The 21,885-nt window shown below is 45.1% G+C and overlaps 1 protein-coding gene and 1 pseudogene across 10 annotated transcripts; one reads left to right on the top strand and one right to left on the bottom strand.

The window, feature by feature from the left end:
- LOC128457406 (matrilin-4-like) overlaps nt 1-7,881 on the top strand; it is a 63,026-nt pseudogene extending 55,145 nt beyond the window's left edge.
- Nucleotides 7,882-9,919: 2,038 nt separating this feature from the next.
- On the bottom strand, nt 9,920-21,634 carry LOC128452605 (NLR family CARD domain-containing protein 3). 10 transcript variants are annotated; one of them, XM_053435544.1, is made up of 11 exons: nt 21,515-21,634; nt 20,848-20,939; nt 20,212-20,368; nt 19,997-20,122; nt 19,777-19,896; nt 19,111-19,325; nt 17,097-18,894; nt 16,038-16,211; nt 13,116-13,289; nt 12,562-12,735; nt 9,920-10,745 (listed from the first exon to the last, which is right to left on the bottom strand). In XM_053435544.1, exons 4-11 carry the CDS (start codon nt 20,113-20,115, stop codon nt 10,718-10,720), a joined length of 2,802 nt encoding a protein of 933 aa, XP_053291519.1. In that variant the 5' UTR covers nt 20,116-20,122; nt 20,212-20,368; nt 20,848-20,939; nt 21,515-21,634; the 3' UTR covers nt 9,920-10,717. The 10 variants fall into 10 exon arrangements, with proteins under 10 accessions (XP_053291519.1, XP_053291520.1, XP_053291516.1 ...); XM_053435545.1 differs by having other exon boundaries at nt 20,848-20,923; nt 21,515-21,599; XM_053435541.1 differs by lacking the exon at nt 20,212-20,368.
- Between the last annotated feature and the right edge of the window lie 251 nt (nt 21,635-21,885).

The raw sequence follows: 21,885 nt of genomic DNA, 5'->3' as shown, positions 1-21,885 counted from the left end.
GATCTACCTGCTCAGTTCTATGCTCACTGAAGGTTTGTGGGAATGTGATTAGAAAGTGTTTCCACTTCCTCCCTCTGTACAAAAACTAGAGATACTCAGAAACAGGCTCTCGACCAATCAGGAAACCTACTGATCAGAATCACTTGAACAAACATCAGTGTGATAAGAACCTGAAGCGACAGAAACATCTTTACAAACATTTGACGTCTACTCTGATGTTTTTAGTTTGGTCCATGTCCCATCTGCGAACATGGAGGAGGAGGCATTTATGACCCATACTGCAGCCAGACACCAGGGGGCGATCCAGATGTTTTGGCTTCACTTCTGGGAGCCGTCTTGTTTACAAAGTCATTGGCTGTTAACCGTTGGTCAGTGTGTGCACAGGGAACTCGCAGCCGTGCACGAGGTTCAACACAACAGTGTGGTTCCAAATCCAACATGCTCGTTGTGCGTTCACAGGAAATCACCCTCGTGACATGAAACCACCACGTGTCACCGCCTGCTTCTCTCACTTCACTAGAAAATGAACCTTTGACTTTGTTGTGTGTCGTCTTCGCCACCAGTTCACGACTCAATCTGCCAGTTCCACCAGTTCACGACTCAATCTGCCAGTTCCACCAGTTCACGACTCAATCTGCCAGTTCCACCAGTTCACGACTCAATCTGCCAGTTCCACCAGTTCAGGAACATGTTGGTGATCTCTCTTCCTCCGGCTCCGCACATCAAGAGCATGTCCACAGCCTCACTCTCTCATGTCTGCATCCTGTCCCCACAAACACGCATGTTGTGTGCATGAGAACACACACGCAGCCAACATGTCTGCACACATTCATGACGCCTCAGCCTCAGCTGCACAGCAACAGCTGCAGTTTAACTTCTTCCTGACAGAAAAGAGATGAGGAGGATTTACAACCTGTGGAAATGAAGCCGTACAAACCTTCAAAGCAGCAGCAACACAACATGTAATCGTGTCGTCCATTTAACACAAATACCACAGCACCACTGTGTGAACTGAAGCCTCCTGGAGAATGGACTGTGGCCTTCCTGCTGGGTCCACTGGTTTCCATCTTACAGTTGATTCAAAAGGATCATTCAGAGGTTATGAATGAGACGCAGGAGAGATTGATCAGTTAATCATTTCACAGATATTGTTCATTTGCAGGTTTTGTATTTGTGATGTGATTCACCAGAGCTGGTTTCTGTGTGAGCGAGGAATTAAAGGTGATGATGACCAGTTATCAGCTGCTGACTCCACCTACTTTAAGAAAAACAAAGGGTTATTATATTAGTATTAATTATCATTAATATAATATATTAAAAGTATTTTTGTTTAGCTGTAAGTAATTATTTTAGCTCCATTCACTTCGATTCAACTTCAACAGCATTAAAAAGAAGTGGACAGGCTCTGATCAAAGTGTAAAATGAACAATGTCTTCAAACCACACACACACACACACACACTCACTTTAACTCATTGTGTGTGTGTGTCTGTGTGTGTGTGTCATTTAGCCATTGACCTGTGCGCTGAGGGGAAACACGACTGTGAACAGATCTGTGTCAGCGCCCCGGGCGTCTTCAGCTGTGACTGCAGAGAAGGACACACACTCAACGAGGACAAGAAGACCTGCACACGTCAGTCAGGCCCTCACACGCATGCACACGTGTCTACACACACACCAACAAACACACACTCGGTCACATGACTCACTCTTCCCCCTGTATCCTTCTTCTCAAGTGGAAGAGAAGTGATGTTGAGCTCAGCTGGTAAACGACTCAGTGACTTTCTGTTTTAACTCAATTAAAGTGCAGCTGAGTCTCTGGTCATCAGATTAGTTCTTCTCTTTGTTTGTTCTAGTGAAATAACTTTAAAATAAACTCAATATATTTATTATATGTATATATTGTTTTGGTTTTTGCATTTGATGCTTGAAGACACAGAAACAAACAACTTTCACTACAAACAAGAACCTTTAACAAGTAATTACAACAGCAAATAACAAGCTGTGTGTGTGTGTGTGTGTGTGTGTGTGTGTGTGTGTGTGTGTGTGTGTGTGTGTGTGTGTGTGTGTCTGTGTGTGTCTGTGTGTGTGTGTGTGTGTCATTTAGCCATTGACCTGTGTGCTGAGGGGAAACACGACTGTGAACAGATCTGCATTAGTGCACCCGGCACCTTCACCTGCGACTGCAACAAAGGATTCAAACTCAACAAGGACAAGAAGACCTGCACAAGTCAGTGCACACAGTAACACAATACTCCTGAGTGTGTACATGTTGTGTGTCTGTGCAGGTGTAACTTTGTGTTGTGGAACTGTGTGTGTGCAGACATGGACCTGTGCAGCAGCGTGCAGCACGGCTGTGAGCACCAGTGTGTCAACACTCCTGGATCCTTCTACTGTGTGTGTCCAGAGGAGCAGCTGCTGCAGGAGGACGGCAAGAGCTGCGGCAGTGAGTCCACTCCGTCTCCATCACCTGCAGCATGAGGGAGGGATGGAGTCTGTCCCAGCCCGGGGGGGGGGGGGGTCCTGTGGGTCCTGCAGGACCTTGAAGGACCACTGCAGGAGACAGATGCAGGGACACTGATCACTGGGAAAGACCCACCACACACACACACACTACAAACTACACATACCACCAAAAGAGGTTAACAAGTAGAGCTTGATAGAATGAAAGTTGACATCAGGCCTGAACATTTACCAACAGAATTAAGTTGGATGACAGTTTACTCATCACAACATTTAGTATCTTCTACAAACTCTGGAGCCATCAGGACAGAAAACTAATTTTACGACTCACAAAGTGAAACACAAGTTGTGGAATATGAACGTTAACATGATTCAGACATAACTCAATGTTGTTAGAGAAGGAGCACGTGATATTTTAACGAGTTTAGGACTTTTGTTTTTAACTCAAAGATCTAAGTATCTGCTGAGAGAGGTGAGCGATCACTGAGTTCACTCTGCTGCTGAGGTCAGACTGAAGATGAGCTTCACTTGATGGAAAAACCATCAAGAGCTCAGGTGGTCTTCAGAGTCAGATAGAGAGGAGGCTTCATTTCCCAGGAGCTGGAGTGAAGATGGATGAGGAGAATGACCTGAACCTCAAACTGATGTTAAAAGCAGTTTGTTCTGAGAGGAACAGAGAAGAACAATCTTCTGTAGTATTCTCTTTCCCTCCGGGGGGGGGGCAGTGAAGCCTGTGACCCGGTGACTTCCTGTGGAGACTCATGGCAGCTCCTGCTGGAGTCACCTGGAAGACGACAGCCGTTAGCAGGACAACTGTGACAGCAACTAGAAACAGAAACAAACATCCACAGGTTTCCAGACGTCACAGTTCTTATGATATAAGATACTGAGTCAATATCTGTTTTAATATGATGGCAGCAGCATGTATGTAACAGAGTCTTTTCTATGATGGAGTATTATGGTCGTTCATTTTCCTCATTTAACAGACGACAGGACTTTTTCTCATAATATAACAAAGTGTTTCTTCAAGTTTCCCTGGAGCTGAAGCAAAGTCTCCGTCTCTTTCTCCTTCAGCCTGCAAGTCGGCCAACATCGACCTGGTGCTTCTGATCGACGGCTCCAAGAGCGTCCGCCCTCAGAACTTTGAGCTGGTCAAAAAGTTCGTCAACCAGGTTCGGTTCTTCTTCATGTTGACAATGAGCAGTGTGATGACATCATCGTGTGTTACACACTTTGTTTTGTTGGAGCGACGACGAGGTGGAACTGTGACTGACAGGAAGTGGATCAACCTGAGAGTTCAGCAACAAACTTCAACCTGTATTCACCAAGTTCTGTCTCCAGAGGAGCAACATGGAAGTGTCCTCTGTCTCCGTCTCCAGTGTCTCCTTCTGTCCACTTAGATTAGAGCCACCAGCCACTGCCTGCAGGACAGTGTGTGTGTGTGTGTGTGTCAGGTGAATATCCCTCACCTCGTCCTCTTCTCCCCCCCCCCCCCCTCCCCCCTCCTCCTGTGTCTCAGGTTGTGGACTCCCTGGACGTGTCCACTCACGGCACCAGAGTGGGTCTGGTCCAGTACTCCAGCCGGGTCAGGACAGAGTTTCCTCTCAACATGTACCACTCTGCTGAGGAGATCAAAGCTGCAGTGATGAAGGTGAACCTGTGTTTGTTATCTTCACTTTAATGTTTTCATGTCAGACTCCGTGTGGAGAAAGTATTAAAAAGCCTCCTGAGAACCACCTTTCATTCTGGAGCCACGTGAAGACAGTGTGATCATTTGAATTATCATTACACAGTTCAGATAAAAGTTTTAACACAACTCTCAGTCCACACTACATTTTATTTCACGAGCCGCCAACAGGTGAATACAAAGAGAACCTTCTGCTCAGGACGTCCCTGACTTCAGTTAGAGTCATAGACCTGTAGACTGCAGGTCCAGAAGGAGGAGCCAGTGTGGACCTGGAGCTCCGCCCCCTGCTCCCCCCAAATATGGTTACTTCAGGTTTCAGCGGGGGACGTCCCGGTGGGTTGAGACTAACAAGAACCTGTCCACTCATCTCTGTGTCTGTGTAGGTTGAGTACATGGAGAAAGGGACGATGACGGGTCTGGCCCTGAAGCACATGCTGGAGAACAGTTTCTCCGAGGCCGAGGGCGCTCGTCCCGCCAGCCGCAACATCCCCCGCATCGGACTGGTCTTCACCGACGGACGCTCCCAGGACGACATCACCGAGTTCGCCAAGATGCCCAAAGAAGCTGGTAAGACTCGAGCGGTGAGAGGGTCCACGCAGGATCTACGGTCTGTTCTCTGGACCTGTCAGTTGATGAGTGGCTGCAGATGAACGGTCTGTTCTCTGGACCTGTCAGTTGATGAGTGGCTGCGGATGAACGGTCTGTTCTCTGGACCTGTCAGTTGATGAGTGGCTGCAGATGAACGGTCTGTTCTCTGGACCTGTCAGTTGATGAGTGGCTGCAGATGAACGGTCTGTTCTCTGGACCTGTCAGTTGATGAGTGGCTGCAGATGAACGGTCTGTTCTCTGGACCTGTCAGTTGATGAGTGGCTGCAGATGAACGGTCTGTTCTCTGGACCTGTCAGTTGATGAGTGGCTGCAGATGAACGGTCTGTTCTCTGGACCTGTCAGTTGATGAGTGGCTGCAGATGAACGGTCTGTTCTCTGGACCTGTCAGTTGATGAGTGGCTGCAGATGAACGGTCTGTTCTCTGGACCTGTCAGTTGATGAGTGGCTGCAGATGAACGGTCTGTTCTCTGGACCTGTCAGTTGATGAGTGGCTGCAGATGAACGGTCTGTTCTCTGGACCTGTCAGTTGATGAGTGGCTGCAGATGAACGGTCTGTTCTCTGGACCTGTCAGTTGATGAGTGGCTGCAGATGAACGGTCTGTTCTCTGGACCTGTCAGTTGATGAGTGGCTGCAGATGAACGGTCTGTTCTCTGGACCTGTCAGTTGATGAGTGGCTGCAGATGAACGGTCTGTTCTCTGGACCTGTCAGTTGATGAGTGGCTGCAGATGAACGGTCTGTTCTCTGGACCTGTCAGTTGATAAGTGGCTGCAGATGAACGGTCTGTTCTCTGGACCTGTCAGTTGATGAGTGGCTGCAGATGAACGGTCTGTTCTCTGGACCTGTCAGTTGATGAGTGGCTGCAGATGAACGGTCTGTTCTCTGGACCTGTCAGTTGATGAGTGGCTGCAGATGAACGGTCTGTTCTCTGGACCTGTCAGTTGATGAGTGGCTGCAGATGAACGGTCTGTTCTCTGGACCTGTCAGTTGATGAGTGGCTGCAGATGAACGGTCTGTTCTGTGGACCTGTCAGTTGATGAGTGGCTGCAGATGAACGGTCTGTTCTCTGGACCTGTCAGTTGATGAGTGGCTGCAGATGAACGGTCTGTTCTCTGGACCTGTCAGTTGATGAGTGGCTGCAGATGAACGGTCTGTTCTGTGGACCTGTCAGTTGATGAGTGGCTGCAGATGAACGGTCTCTGTGTGCACGTACGCAGGCATCACCATGTACGCTGTGGGCGTGGGGAAAGCTGTGGAGGAGGAGCTTCGTGAGATCGCGTCCGAACCCGTGGAGAAACATTTCTATTACACCAGCGACTTCACGGCCATCAGCACCATCGCTGAGAACCTCAAGCTGAACGTCTGTCCAGGTACAATCCTCCACTGAGGACGCTGCGTCTTCACAATGTGCAGGAGCCACACGACAAACACAACACACAACACCACACAGTTATTATCTGTTGGCCAATAATCAAATGTTTTATTTCATAGAATTAACAATTCAGAAAAGGTTGTATCTGTGATTAAGAAGTTATTGGTTAAACTGTCAAATATCAAATCTCAATTACATTTCTTTGTGATAAGAGTTTGACAATGAGGACATTTTCTTTTTTGACATTCAACATTTTTTACGTCTTAATTTGGCAAAAGTCTGAATGGATCAGCTCAACTTTTCATGCTTTATATTTTACTCAATCATGTAAAAACTACTTCCCGTTTTTAAAAATTCAAATGTGAAACCATTCCCAGAGAAGAAGAAGAAGATAATTCCGGCAGGGTAATTTAATATCTTGTTGTTTTGCTCCATCTACTGGCCAAGATGCGACATGACAGTTGGGAGATTAACTATATATTCATAGATGAACCTTATTCCACATGGAAACAAGAGAAGAGCAACTCAGACGTTTTTAACTTTGTTTTCAAGTATGTCACTTTTCAGTTGGTCCCAGGAACATTCAGGCTAAATCATGATTTACTCCTGAAACACAAGTTTAAACTGCAGCAGTGTTTCCTGATCAGTGACCAATCACTGCAGCATGGAGACAGATGTGGTGAAGTGAAGGTCAAACAGTTGAAGTGACTCACGATGGCATCATGAAGTGAAACTAGAAGCGGTGACCACACGGTGACATGTGCGTCCATGTGGATGATGGTGCTGACGTGTGTGTGCAGAGGAGAGTCAGGGGGAGATCGAGGTGAAGGACCCGTGTGCCTGTGAGAGTCTGGTGGAGTTCCAGCAGGCCACCATGAGCAGCCTGGAGCAGCTCACACAGAAACATATCCTTTCAAACACATCTGGAAACAAACAGCTGCTCTGATGTTAGAGAGTGAACTGAGGTTTGTGACCATGTGAAACTAAAAGAATCTTCTCATGTGATGTTTTCAAAACGCTGCCTGTTGTCCCCAGCAGCTGCTCCATCAGAGTGAAGGAGGTGTGAAGGAGAAGCTCAGGACATGGAGGCACCTGAGTGGTGCTCGTTCAGAAGGAAGAAGAGAAACACCAGATATTAATGTTTTACACTGTCCATTGAAAAACAGATTCAATGGAGATGAATACAAATCAGGAAACAGTGAAATTCATCCAACTGGTATCGAACGTGTCAGGAACTGGATCCATATAAACCAGTTAGATGATGTTTCTTTGACTCGACGTCAGAGATGAGTGTGAATTATTCTGTGAGATGTTCAGAAACTACTCATGTGTGTGTTTGTTATTCCTTAATCAACTGCCCACTGGCTGGGATGACTGCTCGTCTGGAGCAGCTGGAGAACCAGCTTCTCACCAGGAAGTGACCAGGACGCCACAGAGGAAGAAGGACGGAGTGAGGAAGAGGAGGAAGAGGAGAGCACATCCTGGAGAGATCCTTTAGAGCAGGAATCAGAAATCCCTTCTAATCAATGGACCATCCAGTGTTTCCACGAAGCCTTGGGGGCCTTCAGTAGATCTGCTGATCTTCACCTTGATGAGGACCACATTTATCTGACAGCTTGTGATTAGGATTCACTTCTCTGGTAAAGATGTAAAAAATAAATCATTTGTTTACTTATTGCCTTTAAAAGACAACAGCGACAACAATCTACGATTCAAAATAAACGTTTGTATAAAATAGATGAATATTAACAACACTGTGCAACTTTTATTGACCAACAGCGCCCCCTGCGGCCGCATGTGGTGATTGACTCTGTTTGGCTCTGTGTTCGAGCGATGACGCGTGTCCCACTCACTGAACTGAAATATTACCCATGATCCTCTGCTTCCTGAACCTGAAGAGCTGCAGCTGTAACAAATCTTCATGTTTCACAGTTTCCTGCTGAATATTGGAGATAAACTCTGGTTGTTAATAACTTCAGAGTGTTTGTAACTGATCTCAGTTCAGCTCCACTCTTCAGCTGCAGCTGGTTGTGTCTGTGACTCTCAGTCAGTTGTTCTCTCAGGAGATGGAACCCACTCAGCAGAGTCACAGAGAACAGACGCTCAGGGAGAGAAGGAGGAAACTTTCTCTTGTTCACACTCACACATCAGACTCACTTTCACCAAGCTGCTGCTTTCAGCTGGAAAAGTTGCATAGTGTTGATTTAAATGCATATTTGTGACAACCTACAGTTTCCATGTGTCATCCAACAATCAGAGAAATCCTCCAGACATCTACTCGTACATCATCAGATACAAACAGGAGCATAGACGTGTTGGTGTCTTTGTGAACTGGATGTAATCGATGTAGATATTAGATATAAACATAAAGAGAAAACCATGAGCAGCAGTTTTCAACAGTCACCAACCCTCCATCTGTTTCTGTTAGTTCCCTATTTATACTTGATCTGTTTTCTACGCTTTGTTAAATATGATGTATTTATAGCATTTTTTTTACCAACAGTAGACTAGAGATTAAAGAAGTCGGGTGGGGGAGGGGGGAGGGGGGGGGTGTTGTTACCACTCCCATTTGTCACACGTCATGGTTTCTTGTTTTCCAGGTAGAAAATTCATTTTTAACTCCTGTCGGGCTTCGTAGTGAGAAGTGTTGAAACAAAGGGAAGTGTAAAGTTTCACTGGAGCTGTGGTCTGGTGTTGATTGAGGTGTTCATATTATTATAATCAGTATTTTACTCTGAATAAACGACCTTTCTTACGTAAAATCATTCTTTTCTTCACTCTGCACTTTCTACATTTCATCCAACAACAGTCTCCACATGTTTGTGGAATAATGAACTGAAATCAGTCAGTTATTGGGAACCGTTCGTGTTAATTCATTATTAATTAATTCATATGACAACAGTCGATTTTCTAACTCTTGCAATGTTGAATAAAACAAATACGACCATAAATGTATTCTCCTTTATATTTGAACACCTGTTATGTTTTTATATATTTTCTAGTAACTTTACTTTTCGATATGTTTCTGGTGAATCATTGTAATAAAGCACAGACGACATTAAAAGAGTGAAATCTTTCACAGCTGTGTCCCCCCCCACAGGGTTTATAGATTCCACCTTTTTAAGGTCTTATGATATTTCCTTGTTGCCTGCTCTCAGTATGAAATACTGTCTGTATCAAACTACACACACTTCCAGTAGTTTCAAGACAACAATTGAAAACTCCCTCCCAAGAGACTGAGGCCTGTCATCTATTAACCTGGAGGTTGGTGGTTCAACTCCGGCTCCTTGGGCAAGGCACTCGACACGTTCACATGGAACCAATAGTCTGATATTAACCAGATGAAGACATTAGTCTGAATAAGACACTGACAAGTAAACAGCATGTTCTGATCACTTTAACCTAAATAAGGTCAAAGGTTAGGGTTAGGATTAGGAACAGAGGAAACCAAAAGGTTTTGTTTCTCCAACAGTCTCCCCCTGGTGGTTGTTCTGAGGTGGTGGTCGAGAACGTACAACAAGAATCTTCATCTACGTTTGTATAAAACGTCCTTGGGTCAGTTTTCTATTAAATATGGTAAAATGTTTATGAAACAGTTTCCTCAGAGACTTAAAGATGCTCTGCTCTTCATCGACTCTTCTTCATTCTGTAAATGTCTCATTCACTTTTCTTCTGCTGGTTTCCATTATGTCAAACTGGTGATTTTGTTCTTTTACCTGCACCAAGGACGAGATGTTTCCACCAGTTTGTTTGAAGAGGAAAGAAAAGCTGAGTCATGATTCCAGTGAAGTCGGTGGAAGGATGTTTATTGAGCATTAAAGCAGAGACAAGTAGAAACAGAACTTTTCTCTCTGAGATGTTTTTCTTCTCGTTACATCTGGTTTGTCACAGAGGAAATGATCCATGTGTTTGACTCATAGACTGAATATAAAGGCTTTGACTGGGATGTGCTGCTGTTATACTGCAGCGCCACCTGTGGGTCAAAAGTAGAAAAGCCACCACCGCTCTGCACCTGATGCAGAAATGAAAACGTCCCATTTTTAAGTCCAGAGTTTTGATCTTTTGTGTCAAAGACAAAACTCAGATTTTAAACTCAAAGTGATTTCAATGTGTTGAACTTTGTGTTGAACTAAATCAATTTGTGACGTGAATCCAGGAACTTTAAGATCATAAACAAACATAAACACAGAATGTGGTTCTACACACATGGAGACACACTGAGGGACAAAGGTGGACAATAATAAGACAAACTTAAACACACTGTATGTGACTCTTTATAGAGGGTTTATATATTCTGCTTGTGTTGTGTCATTTCAATAAACACATTATTCATGTGAATAAACACAATCGGGGCAGGAAGGTTGCTGGTTTGAATCCGGTTCAGATGGGGTCTTCCTGTGTGGAGTCTGCATGTTCTCCCCGTGTTTTCTCCAGGTGCTCCGGCTTCATCTCACAAACACATGCAGATTAGGGGTTGTGTAGATTGGAGACTACACACAAGCTGCTGCTGCTTCAGCCTCTGGATCCTCAGGACACAGCTCAGCCTCCGTCCACACACACTGTCCTCTTCACACTGTCCTCTTCACACTCAGCTCCACCAAGACCTCCCCTCCCACCTGTTGAGAGAAGAAGACATCAGTGTCACAGAGACTCACTTCATCAGCTGTGAGTCAGTGATGCAGCTCATCCAGTAGAAAGAGCAGCAGGGACTTCAGTCCTGTTCAGAGGTGGAGCAGCTTCCTCTCTGCTTCATGTTCACGTGTTGGAATGAACACGCTAAGAGCTCAGTGTGTGTCCTCTGCATGTCAAAGTGCAGAGTGGACACCTGAGAGGTGGATTTACTGCTGTTACAGGTGAAGCCATGTTTCACTGTGTGTTGATGAACATCTGCTTCTGACAAACTGGGACCAGAGGAGACAGATGGACCTCAGCAGAGGTTCTGCTCTGTATAAAGAGCTCCTGGTTACCATGTGATGAGGAGAGGCTTCAGTCCCACTGATCTCAGAGCTGTGACAAAGATCCACCTGATCAGTTCTTCACTGATGAAGTGAGAGGACAAACTGTCTCAGATCAGATGAAGACGACACCGTCTCTGTCCCTCGTGTGAGGCTGTCAGCTGTGGTCCAGCTTCACTTCCTGTTCACATGAAAACAACAACAACTGTCGTCTTCACGTCAACTCAGTCACATGATCCCAAGCAGCTTGTGGCTCGTCTGATTGGCCGACTGTTGTCTCACTGTGTCTCTGTCCAATCCTGACATCTGTCCTCATTGTCCTCTCACAGCTTCACTGAGGAAACACTGAGGCCTGAACTATGAAGACACTTCAACATGTCCAGGAGATCTTTCTGAGATCAGCTCAACTGAACCTGACAGACACAGTCAGGCTAAGTGGTCACATGACGCTGGTTATCAACTCGTTAAGTTAACTCAGGTTTTCCTCATCGAGATCTGAGCGGGCACATAAAAGGGGCGGGGTTTACTGTGGATGACCAATCACAGACATGGACAGTTTGACTGACAGCAGAGCCTCATATTTCACAACCAGGATCAAACTGTTCTATAATAAAAATCAGAGGAGAACAAACACATGATCCAGAATAAAAGAAACTCAGTCACAGCTGCTAAATGCAGGAAGAACATCTGGATCGTGTCAATGTGTAAGTTACAGCGCCCCCTGGTGGCATCTGGTAAAAATATATTGTGACCACGACATAATAACGTGTGAACGAGATAAATAACTCGAGGCCACGAGATCTGAATCTGTTGTTTACTAACAAGACGAGAGGAAGACAAGAAGACACACACTGTCTCACTGTCTCTGAGGACACACACTGTCTCTGAGAACACACACTGTCTCACTGACTCTGAGGACACACACTGTCTCACTGTCTCTGAGGACACACACTGTCTCTGAGGACACACACTGTCTCACTGTCTCTGAAGACACACACTGTCTCACTGACTCTGAGGACACACTGTCTCTGAGGACACACACATGGACCTGTCTCCAGGAAGCTGAGGTCATCTGGTGTTTTGGGGACAGGATGAGTCTGGAGACATTGAGATGTTCTGGGTGAGTTAGAGATCAACTGAACCAACCAGACGTTGATTTAAACTTCCCTTATCCGTCCCTTTAAGGAGAGTGAGCACCACACAACAGTGGAGAGTCACTGTGGTCAGTGGGCGGAGCTTCTATACGGGTTGATCTCCAACTTAACCTGGAGCAGGTTAGCCGTTCATCAGAAGTTACCATGGTGATTGACCTGGTTAAGAAGTGGACGAGCTTCGTAGAACTGAAAAAACTAAACCTGAAGTTAACCTGATAACCACAAATCCTGCTTGGTAGCACAGACCCTGGATCTGTGATACTGACTGTGTTTAGTAACATACTGATGAAAGCAGTGTGGACTGACTCCAACCATCTACTGACCTCAGAGTCTCCAGTCGACAGGTTGGACTCTGCTGTAGATCAAGAAGCTCCTTCACTGCTGAGTCCTGCAGGTTGTTGTGACTCAGATCCAGTTCTCTCAGATGAGAGGGGTTTGACCTCAGAGCTGAAGCCAGAGAAGAACAGCTGATCTCTGACAGTCTGCAGCCCCTCAACCTGGATAAAGAATAAAACTTAACTGTAAATTAAACTGAGTTCATGTGTGAAAATAACAGACACATATTCATGTCAGCACAGACTCATAACATGGAAGATAAATATGAAATCTTACATTTTGGACTAAAAACGAGTCCTGATTCAGAACAAATAGATTATTTGGACCCGGTCTCTGTCCTGCAGATCAGTTTAGGAAATCCAGAACTAAACTCAGTGTTTTAACAAGTAGCTGAATATTTAAAATGTCACAGATTAATTTATGAATGGATTCATGTTATGTATGAAGAGGAATTATACTAAATTAGAAATAAATGAGATAAATTGTGTATAAGTGCTGTTTTATAGATATGAGATCTACAAAAGTCAGTCAGTGAACTGACCTCAGAGCCTCCAGTCGACAGGTTGGACTCTGTAGAAAACCACACAGCTCCTTCACTCCTGAGTCCTGCAGGTAGTTCTCTCTCAGAACCAGTTCTCTCAGATGAGAGGGGTTTGACCTCAGAGCTGAAGCCAGAGAAGAACAGCTGATCTCTGACAGACTGCAGTCCTCCAACCTGGATAAAGAAATATGAATATTAGAATGTGTCCTCCTGTTGTTGTGGATCGTCATCATGTCAACACAGACTCTCAACATGCTGCTGACCTCAGTCCAGTCTGTGACCTGAAGATAAATATCAGATCAGACATGTTGGACCATTGTTTCATTCATCAGCTTCTTCTCTGTGTGTTGGTCACTGAGCAGGTTTGTGTAATTAAACACTGTTTAAAGTAGGGACGGCTCCTGATGTCACTTCCTGTTTGTTTCTATACTTATCAACTGTCCAACGTGTTTCAATAAGAATGTGTCTTATTTTGAAAAGCTGAGGAGGACGAGTGCTCGGCCTCAGTCCACATGTTATTTACTGACACTTTCTTAGTGATCAGGAGCAGGTGAGTGCAGGTGAATGGAGTTGATGAGGTGGACGTGACTGACAGGCTGGGTGAGTGACAGATGACTGAGGGACAGTGAGCAGAGCAGAACTGAGACAATTTAAATAAATAATGACCCAATAAGAAAGAAAGTCTGATAAAGGGGAGGACAGCGCCGAGGAAGGCTGCTGTGTCTCACGCTCTCCCACAGCTCTGCTCTTTTTCTCTTTTTCTCTATCTTGTAGTTATTTGTTCTACTTTATTTTTTATCATGCACTCCGGTAAAGCGAGCCCTATCATCATATATGATAGAGAACAACTTCTGTCCATCGGGTTGGAGCGGCAACCTGGAGCACGGAGGCGACGACGAAGGAAACGAGGGTCGTGAGCCGGTGTTCCAGTTTAACTGGCGCGCATGGCAACTGGCGACATTCCAGATGTTGACGCTCTTTTCAGCGCCGGTGGCAGATTCGTCATTTTCACAAAGCGCCTGTGTGTGAAGTGCGGTGATCTACTGAAGGTCTTGCTGAAATTAAAATCCTACATGAACCCTTCACGAGTTCATGTGTCTGTGTCAGCATCACGTTGAGACCGCAATATACATTTAAATGGTAAAAAAAAAAACCTTGAACGGGATTCGAAACAATGAGCTGAAGCACTATGAGCTTCTAGCCTGATGACAATCTCACTACGCCACCGAGTCACTGAAATCTGAATCACGCGTCAGATCAATGTCTCGTTCTTTGATTTGTCAGATGTATATCACCAGATGTGCTTTGAGGTAACTTCCAGATCATCTGGTGAAAGTCCGAACACAGAATAAACTGTAAACTTAATACCAGGCTTCACAATCTGATGCTCCTCTTCATAGGAGACACAGGGAGCATTGAAGAACACACACGCGTCACCAGCTCCACGCAAAGTGCTTCTGTTTGTCGCTGGTGATCACTACAACGCGCACACACCAAACAACAGGTACATGTAAACATCCCTCACGTCAACAAGGAGGAAGCTCGAGCGGTGTTTTCATGAGTCCAGTTGGTGAACGTGCTTCTAATGGACGTGTGGAGCTTCACGTGTCCTCCTGTCGCTGCTGGTTGAAGTCAGCGGACGGGATTTTAAAAGATGTTCTCGTTGTTGTCGATGATCAGGTTCATTCATCGGAGAATGAAAACAACCGCTCATCACAGAACGGGTGTGTTGGTTTGTCACAGTTTCTTTAATGCAAGTGTTGTTTATCTGTGTGAAATCAACAGATGATCTTGTGTGTCGAGTGTGTTGTCAACATGACACATGTGTCGAGGCAAACCTGGAAAACTAACTTAACGTCTCCATTGTCGAACAACGTGTTGTGTATTTCTTCTCTTCAGTCAGATGGCTGCGTGCTTTGTTGGAGCTGTGTCAGTCGAAGGAGTAAACAAAGTTCACTGTGTAACTATGAAAACTCTGGCAAATTATGATAGTGATAAATAATAATAATAAAACTATTTATATTTTGTTGTATCTCAACGTCAGCAAAACGAAGGAGCTGATCGTGGACTACAGGAAGAGACGAGGAGAAGAACACGCCCCCCCCTCCATCAACGGGACCACGGTGGAGCGAGTCAGCAGCTTCAGGTTCCTCTGGGTCCACATCACTGACCTGGACCCATCACACAGACTCCATCAGGAAGACGTTCAGACAGTGACTCTTCTTCCTCCACAGGCTGCGGAGGCTCCACATGGACTCCAGGATTCTCTGCAACTTCTACAGATGCACCATAGAGAGCATCCTGAATGGCTGCAGCACCGCCCTGAACCGTGAGGCTCTACAGAGGGTGGTGCAGTCTGCCCAGCACATCACCAGGACGGAGCTCCCATCCATAGAGGACCTCTACACCCAGCGGTGCAGGAAGAAGAGCAGCCGGATCATTAAAGAGCCCTTTCATCCCAGCCATAAACATTTTTGCCTGCTGCCCTCTGGCCGACGGTACCGCAGCATCCGGGCCGGCAGCACCAGGCTCAGAGACAGTTTCATCCCCCAGGACATAAGACTTTTAAACTCCTCTGAACTGCAATAACTCCACCAAACCAGCACCGTGACATATTTGCATATTTGCACCATTGCATAAATTGCACTATTGTTGTTTTATTTTCTCTTCAGCTGTTTTTATATATATTGAGATATGTATACTTTATTTTCTATTTTAAATTTTGATATTCTATTTTATTCTATTTTATACTATTTCAATTTTATTTTTTAGGTTGGAATTACTTGAGCATTGCCAGAAGAGAGCCTGTGACTCAAGCATTTCACTGCCAGCGACTGCTTATTGTTATTGTTGTGCATTTGATAATAAAAAATCTTGAATCTTGAATCTTGAATCTTGAAAAGTGAAGAAGGATTTAAGGACCTCAGAGTCTCCAGTCGACAGTTTGGACTCTCCAGTCCAGAACACAGCAGCTTCACTCCTGAATCCTGCAGGGGGTTTCCACTCAGATCCAGTTCTCTCAGATGTGAGGGGTCTGACTTCAGAGCTGAGGCCACGACTTCACAGTGAGTCTCTGAGAGTTCACAATGACCGAGTCTGTAATTAAAGAAAATATCAAATCTGTGAGAATTAAATCAGAAAACACAACATTCATACAAAACATGATCATGTGACCCTCACCCTGGTAAATCCCCTCTTTGTTAAAAACTCCTCAAGAGAATCCTTTCAGATTTGGTTCAAGCGTTCATTCAGACTAATAGAGGAACTCATTAGACTCAGGTGGTCAGAGGTCAAAGGTCAAGGTCACAGAACATGTTCATGGCATCTTGAACATGATATCTCAAGTCTGTCTTCAGGGGATTTCTTCACATTTTGACTCAAAGAGAAACTGATTAGATTTCAGTTGTCAAAGGTCAAAGGTCACAGTGACCTCATATTGTTGTGAAGTCAACATGTCAGGAACCTGGAGGGACGGACACTGCACTGGTTGGTGGTGGAGGACAAACGCAGAGTGGGAACTCTGGTTTCACAAGAAAGAAGAAGAAACTATATTTCCTGCTTCTTCAGTTTCAAGGAACCATCAGTGATTCTCATCCAAACACTGATTCAGTGATCGTCTCCTCACACTGTGCTGTTTGCTCATATATATATATATATAAATATATTATTTATATATATAAATATATATATACACAGTATATACAATAATCTCCCGTGGACCCCACATGGTCGTTTGTCTGAACCCTCAAACTCCAGCACAGTGATCACATTTGATTTCACTCTCCACATCTGATCTAATTGTTCTCATATGTACATGAGAACAATGAGAATGTATATCTACATAATAATAATAACTTTAACACACACACACACACAGACACACACACACACACACAGACACACACACACACACACTGAGTGTATTTGAAGAACGACTCATCTCCACTGATTGAACATGTTATTGATCATGTCTGGACTCACTCAGCCTTCCTGCAGTTCCTCACAGCTGGGATCAGTCTCTGTCGACCCCGGACTGATGTGTTGAACTTCTTCAGGTCCAACTCATCCAGAACCTCCTCTGACATCTGCAGCATGTAGGCCAGAGCTGAGCAGCTGATGACAGAGAGATACTTTGATTTTTTCTTTGACGTCAGGAACTGTTTCATCTGCTGATGAACTGAGTGGTCGTTCATCTCAGTCAGACAGTGGAAGATGTTGATGCTTCTGTCAGGAGAAATGTTATCACTCTGCATCTTCTTCAGGTTGTTGATGACTCTCTGGATGATCTCTGGATTGTTCTCTGTCCGACCCAGCAGGCCTCCTAAGACTCTCTGGTTGGACTCCAGACTGAGGCCGTGAAGGAAGCGAACAAACAGGTCCAGATGACCATTTGTACTGGTGAGGGATTTCTTCATGGTTCTCTGCAGGAGGTCATCCAGGGAGGATGTACTGTCTGTTTTCTTACGCATTCCCAAGAAGATGTTGAGTTCTTCTGTGTTCCTCTTGCTGTAACAGTGGAACATGTAGACTGCAGCCAGAAACTCCTGAACGCTCAGATGAACAAAGCAGTAGACTGATTTCTGGAAGATCACACACTCTCTTCTGAAGATCTCAGTACAAACTCCTGAGTACACCGAGGCCTCTGAGACATTAAGACCACACCGCTCCAGGTCTTCTTGGTAGAACATGATGTTTCCTTCCTCCAGATGTTTAAGTGCCAGCCTCCCCAGCTTCAGGAGAACGTCCCTGTCAGCCTCCGTCAGCTGCTGTGGACTCGTCTCATGTCCCTCACCGTACTTGTTGTTCTTCCTCTTTGTCTGAACCAGCAGGAAGTGTGAGTACAGGTCAGTCAGGGTCTTGGGCAGCTCTCCTCTCTGGTCTGTGGTCAACATGTGCTCCAGAACTGTAGCACTGATCCAGCAGAAGACTGGGATTTGACACATGATGTGGAGGCTCCTGGACGTCTTGATGTGTGAGATGATTCTGCTGCACAGCTCTTCATCACTGAATCTCCTCCTGAAGTACTCCTCCTTCTGGGTGTCAGTGAAGCCTCGTACTTCTGTGACCCTGTCAACACATGCAGGAGGGATCTGATTGGCCGCCGCAGGTCTGGAGGTTATCCAGACCAGAGCCGAGGGAAGCAGATTCCCCCGGATGAGGTTTGTCAGCAGCACGTTGACTGATGACCTCTGTGTGACCTCAGACACAAGCTCCCTGTGGGTGAAGTCCAGAGAAGGTCTGCTTTCATCCAGGCCGTCAAAGATGAACAAAGGTTTACAGACAGCGAGCGTCTCTGCAGTGAGCTTCTGTAACGCTGGATGGAAAACATGGAGCAGCGTGAGAAGACTGTGCTGCTGGTCCTTCACCAGGTTCAGCTCCCTGAATGAAAGCACAGCCAGCAGACCCACATCCTGGTTCTCTAAACCCTCTGCCCAGTCCAGAGTGAACTTCTGCACCGAGAAGGTTTTTCCAACGCCAGCGACGCCGTTGGTCAGGACGACTCTGATGCTGCTCTGCTGGTCAGTGGAGGCTTTAAAGATGTCGTGGACCTTGATGGGAGTGTCGTGGAGGATCTTCTTCTTGGAAGCCGTCTCAAGCTGCCTCACCTCATGTTGAGTATTAACCTCTTCACTCTGTCCCTCTGTGATGTAGAGCTCAGTGTAGATCCTGTTGAGGAGGGTTCTACTTCCTGTTTCATCACTTCCTTCAGTCACATGTTCACATCTCCTCCTCACACTGAGCTTATGTTCATCTGAAACCTCCTGCAGACCACGATCTGCTGAAAGACAAGAAACAATGTGAGAGACAGAGAATCTGAGAATCTGCTGATTGTTTTCATCAGATTCAGAAAAACTACAGAAAATAAAAGCTTTTTAACTTTGTGCTTTTCTAACGATGTTAAATGTTGATGCTGTATGAAGGAACAAAATAAAACCACATGTGCTGTTGTCAGAAGTGAAGACATCAGCAGACACATGTACAGTGCTGCTCTGACCGGCTGTCTGACCTCCAGCTCCTGTTCTGGATCTTTTTCCACACTGGGGACAGGAGGAGTCTCCTGAAGAACCAGACTGGTCCCAGTATGAGGTGATGCACTGTCTGCAGAACCAGTGTCCACAGCTGGTGGAGACTGGATCCTTCAGGACGTCCTGACACGAAGCACAGCAGGACGACTGCTCCTCCTCAGAAACATGACTCCTCTTCCTCTCCCTGTGAAGACATGTCCTGATAACTCACATGTCACAGTCACAGGTTGTCATCACTTCTGTCAAGGAGGTTTTGTTTTCACCCAGTATGTTTGTGTGTTGGTTGGTTCGTTAGTGGGATTATAAAAAACAACAGATTACCAGTAAACTTGGTGGAAGGTTGTGGTCTGTGAACCAGATGGGGGGGGGGGGGGGTCCTCTTTCACAGACATGTTCAGAGGACTGATGTTTACCAGTGTGTGGAATTTGGTGCAGATCCAAATCAGAATGAGTCTCTAGTGGATTTCAAAGTGGTTTCATAAGGAGCGTGTTGGTTCTTGGTGGAGGTCTGAGCTCTTTGAGTGATTCTGAGAGATTAGTCACCAACTTCAATGAAGCTGTGTCCTAATGCAGGGGCCACACTAGAGGAAACTAGATCCTCTTCAGAGCAGGTCCCAGTAGAAACAGTCTCTTACTCTGTGTGTGAGGGTCCAGGTTCATTACTGAAGAATGGAGGATGTCTCATGGACCAGTCACTCTTCAGAGACAGACAGCTGGACCCTGGAGACTCTGCTCTCAGTCTGTGGTCCTGACCTCTGCAAACACAAACATGTTTTTATTCAGAACACATCATTCACTGGTTCATTCTGTGAGGATTCAGTTTGGAGCTTCACATGTTTGTAGCAGGTCTCTTACTTTGTGTGTGAGGGTCCAGGTTCATTACTGAAGAATGGAGGCTCAAACATGGACCAGTTACTCTTCAGAGACAGACAGCTGGAGACTGCTCTGTCCTCTTCCTTCTCATAACCACTCATCTTCAGTCTGAGAGGAAAAACACTGTGAGCTCAAACTCACACAATGAAGCCAGGTAGTAAACTCAGTGTTTCTTCAAATATAACAAACGCTCCTACACTGTGTCCCTGTTGTCACGTAACTTGAGACAGTTGTAGGTTTAATGTGTTGGACTCAGCCAATCACAGCGTCGAGTCAAACTGTTGATTCACTGACAGAAGTTCATCCTGAATCTTCTTCTCTCTAAAGTCCACGAGTAGAAAACTGACCCAGAGTCTGTGACAGTGAAATAATATGAATGAATAATATAAATGTTGCTGAACACAAGTGTGTGTTAAAATTAAAACTAGTATTTGTAACTTAACTCATGAAATATGTTTTAAAGACAATAATAATAACAAAAATAAAAAGGAATATATATATATATGTGAGCTTTACTGGGATCCACAGTGAAGACTCTCCACTGGTTGGTGACCACTGCTGTAACGTATGATTGTGAAAACACGTTGTGTTATTAAACACTTGATGAACAGATGAAGATAAAAAGTGAAGCTGTGAGTTAACTCTGTTAATTAGTCCTTTGAAGCTCTTTGATCCAGACCTGCTGTTCACATCTGTCTCTGGGATCCGATCACATGACGTCTGTCACCAGGTGTGAACTGACCAACTTAGAGTCATGTGATCAGCAGACGGATGTTAACAGCAGGTGTGAGAGTGAGACAGTGAAACTTTCAGAAAGTTGTGTTCACACTCACCTGCTCACTTTCCTTCCTTCTGCTCGTCCAGGTGAAAATGGAGTCTGACCGCTCCCTGTTCTCAGGCTCCTCCTCCCTGTTGAACCAGTTCACTGTTGAAACCACCCAGTTCATGAAGATGAATATGTCATTTCATGTCAGCAAAGAGCCAGAGAACCTGGCTTCAGACAACATGGTTTCCAATCATGTCTAATAAAAACTGATGTGAGTGTAAATTCTATTTCCATATGATTGTGAAAACACGTTGTGTTATTAAACACTTGATGAACAGATGTCACTTTTAATCAGAGAGTCACTTCACACTGACGTACGGTAGCGAATTGCATCACTTCCTGTTTCCCTGCCTCGGGTGGTGGTCGCTCTCTCTGAACCAGTTTCTCACTAACACACATATTTATCTGCTCAATGGTGAAGAGTCTGTAGTTAAACATCCACACACACCAACCACTACTACTCTACACTCTTAATAACAACCAGTCCAAAGTCCAGTTCATACCCATGAAGAGGAACTGGTTCACAGTTCATGTTTTATTGAATTGTTTTATATCTGTCTCTGGGATCCAGTGAAAAACACTTTGAGCTCAAACACAATTACACAAGAACTGACCCAGAGTCTGTGACAGTAAAATAATATGAATGAATAATATAAATGTAGCTGATCCCTCACCAGCCTCAGACTTCACGTCTCCTCCGTCTGCTCCTTGAAGTTAGAACGAGTCTGAACACTTTCACTTTCACTGGAGGCTCCTCCCCCTCTCTGCAGTTACAGGAAATCACATGACTCTGTGTGTTTGTCTGTGTGTGCGTGTGTGTGTGTGTGTGTGTGTGTGTGTGTGTTCTAAAATTAAATATATATATATATATATATATATATAACATTCATTATTATTATTGTCATTAACTGTAACATCATGTGAACTCGATGAAGACGTGTTTCCTTGAGATCGGTCTGATTCGTCAATAGTTTGTTAAAATGTGGAAAACTCCCAAACGGGCCAACTCCATCAAATGAAGCCTGAGCTCAAACCCATGTTTCCT

This window comes from Pleuronectes platessa, chromosome 2 (assembly GCF_947347685.1).
Source record: "Pleuronectes platessa chromosome 2, fPlePla1.1, whole genome shotgun sequence".
NCBI lineage: Eukaryota > Metazoa > Chordata > Actinopteri > Pleuronectiformes > Pleuronectidae > Pleuronectes > Pleuronectes platessa.
The sequence above is the reverse complement of the archived record's forward strand: the minus strand, read 5'-3'. Positions and strand labels throughout refer to the sequence as shown.

Bases quoted from the DNA above. Each gene is read 5' to 3' on its own strand.
- LOC128452605 (XM_053435544.1), bottom strand. From the start codon at position 20,115: ATGAGTGGTTATGAGAAGGAAGAGGACAGAGCAGTCTCCAGCTGTCTG. The intron at 18,895-19,110 runs GTCAGAGCAGCA...CTTGTCTTTCAG, and splicing joins AGCTGGAGGTCAGACAGCCG to CAGATCGTGGTCTGCAGGAG. The intron at 12,736-13,115 runs GTCAGTTCACTG...TTCTTTATCCAG, and splicing joins TGTCGACTGGAGGCTCTGAG to GTTGAGGGGCTGCAGACTGT.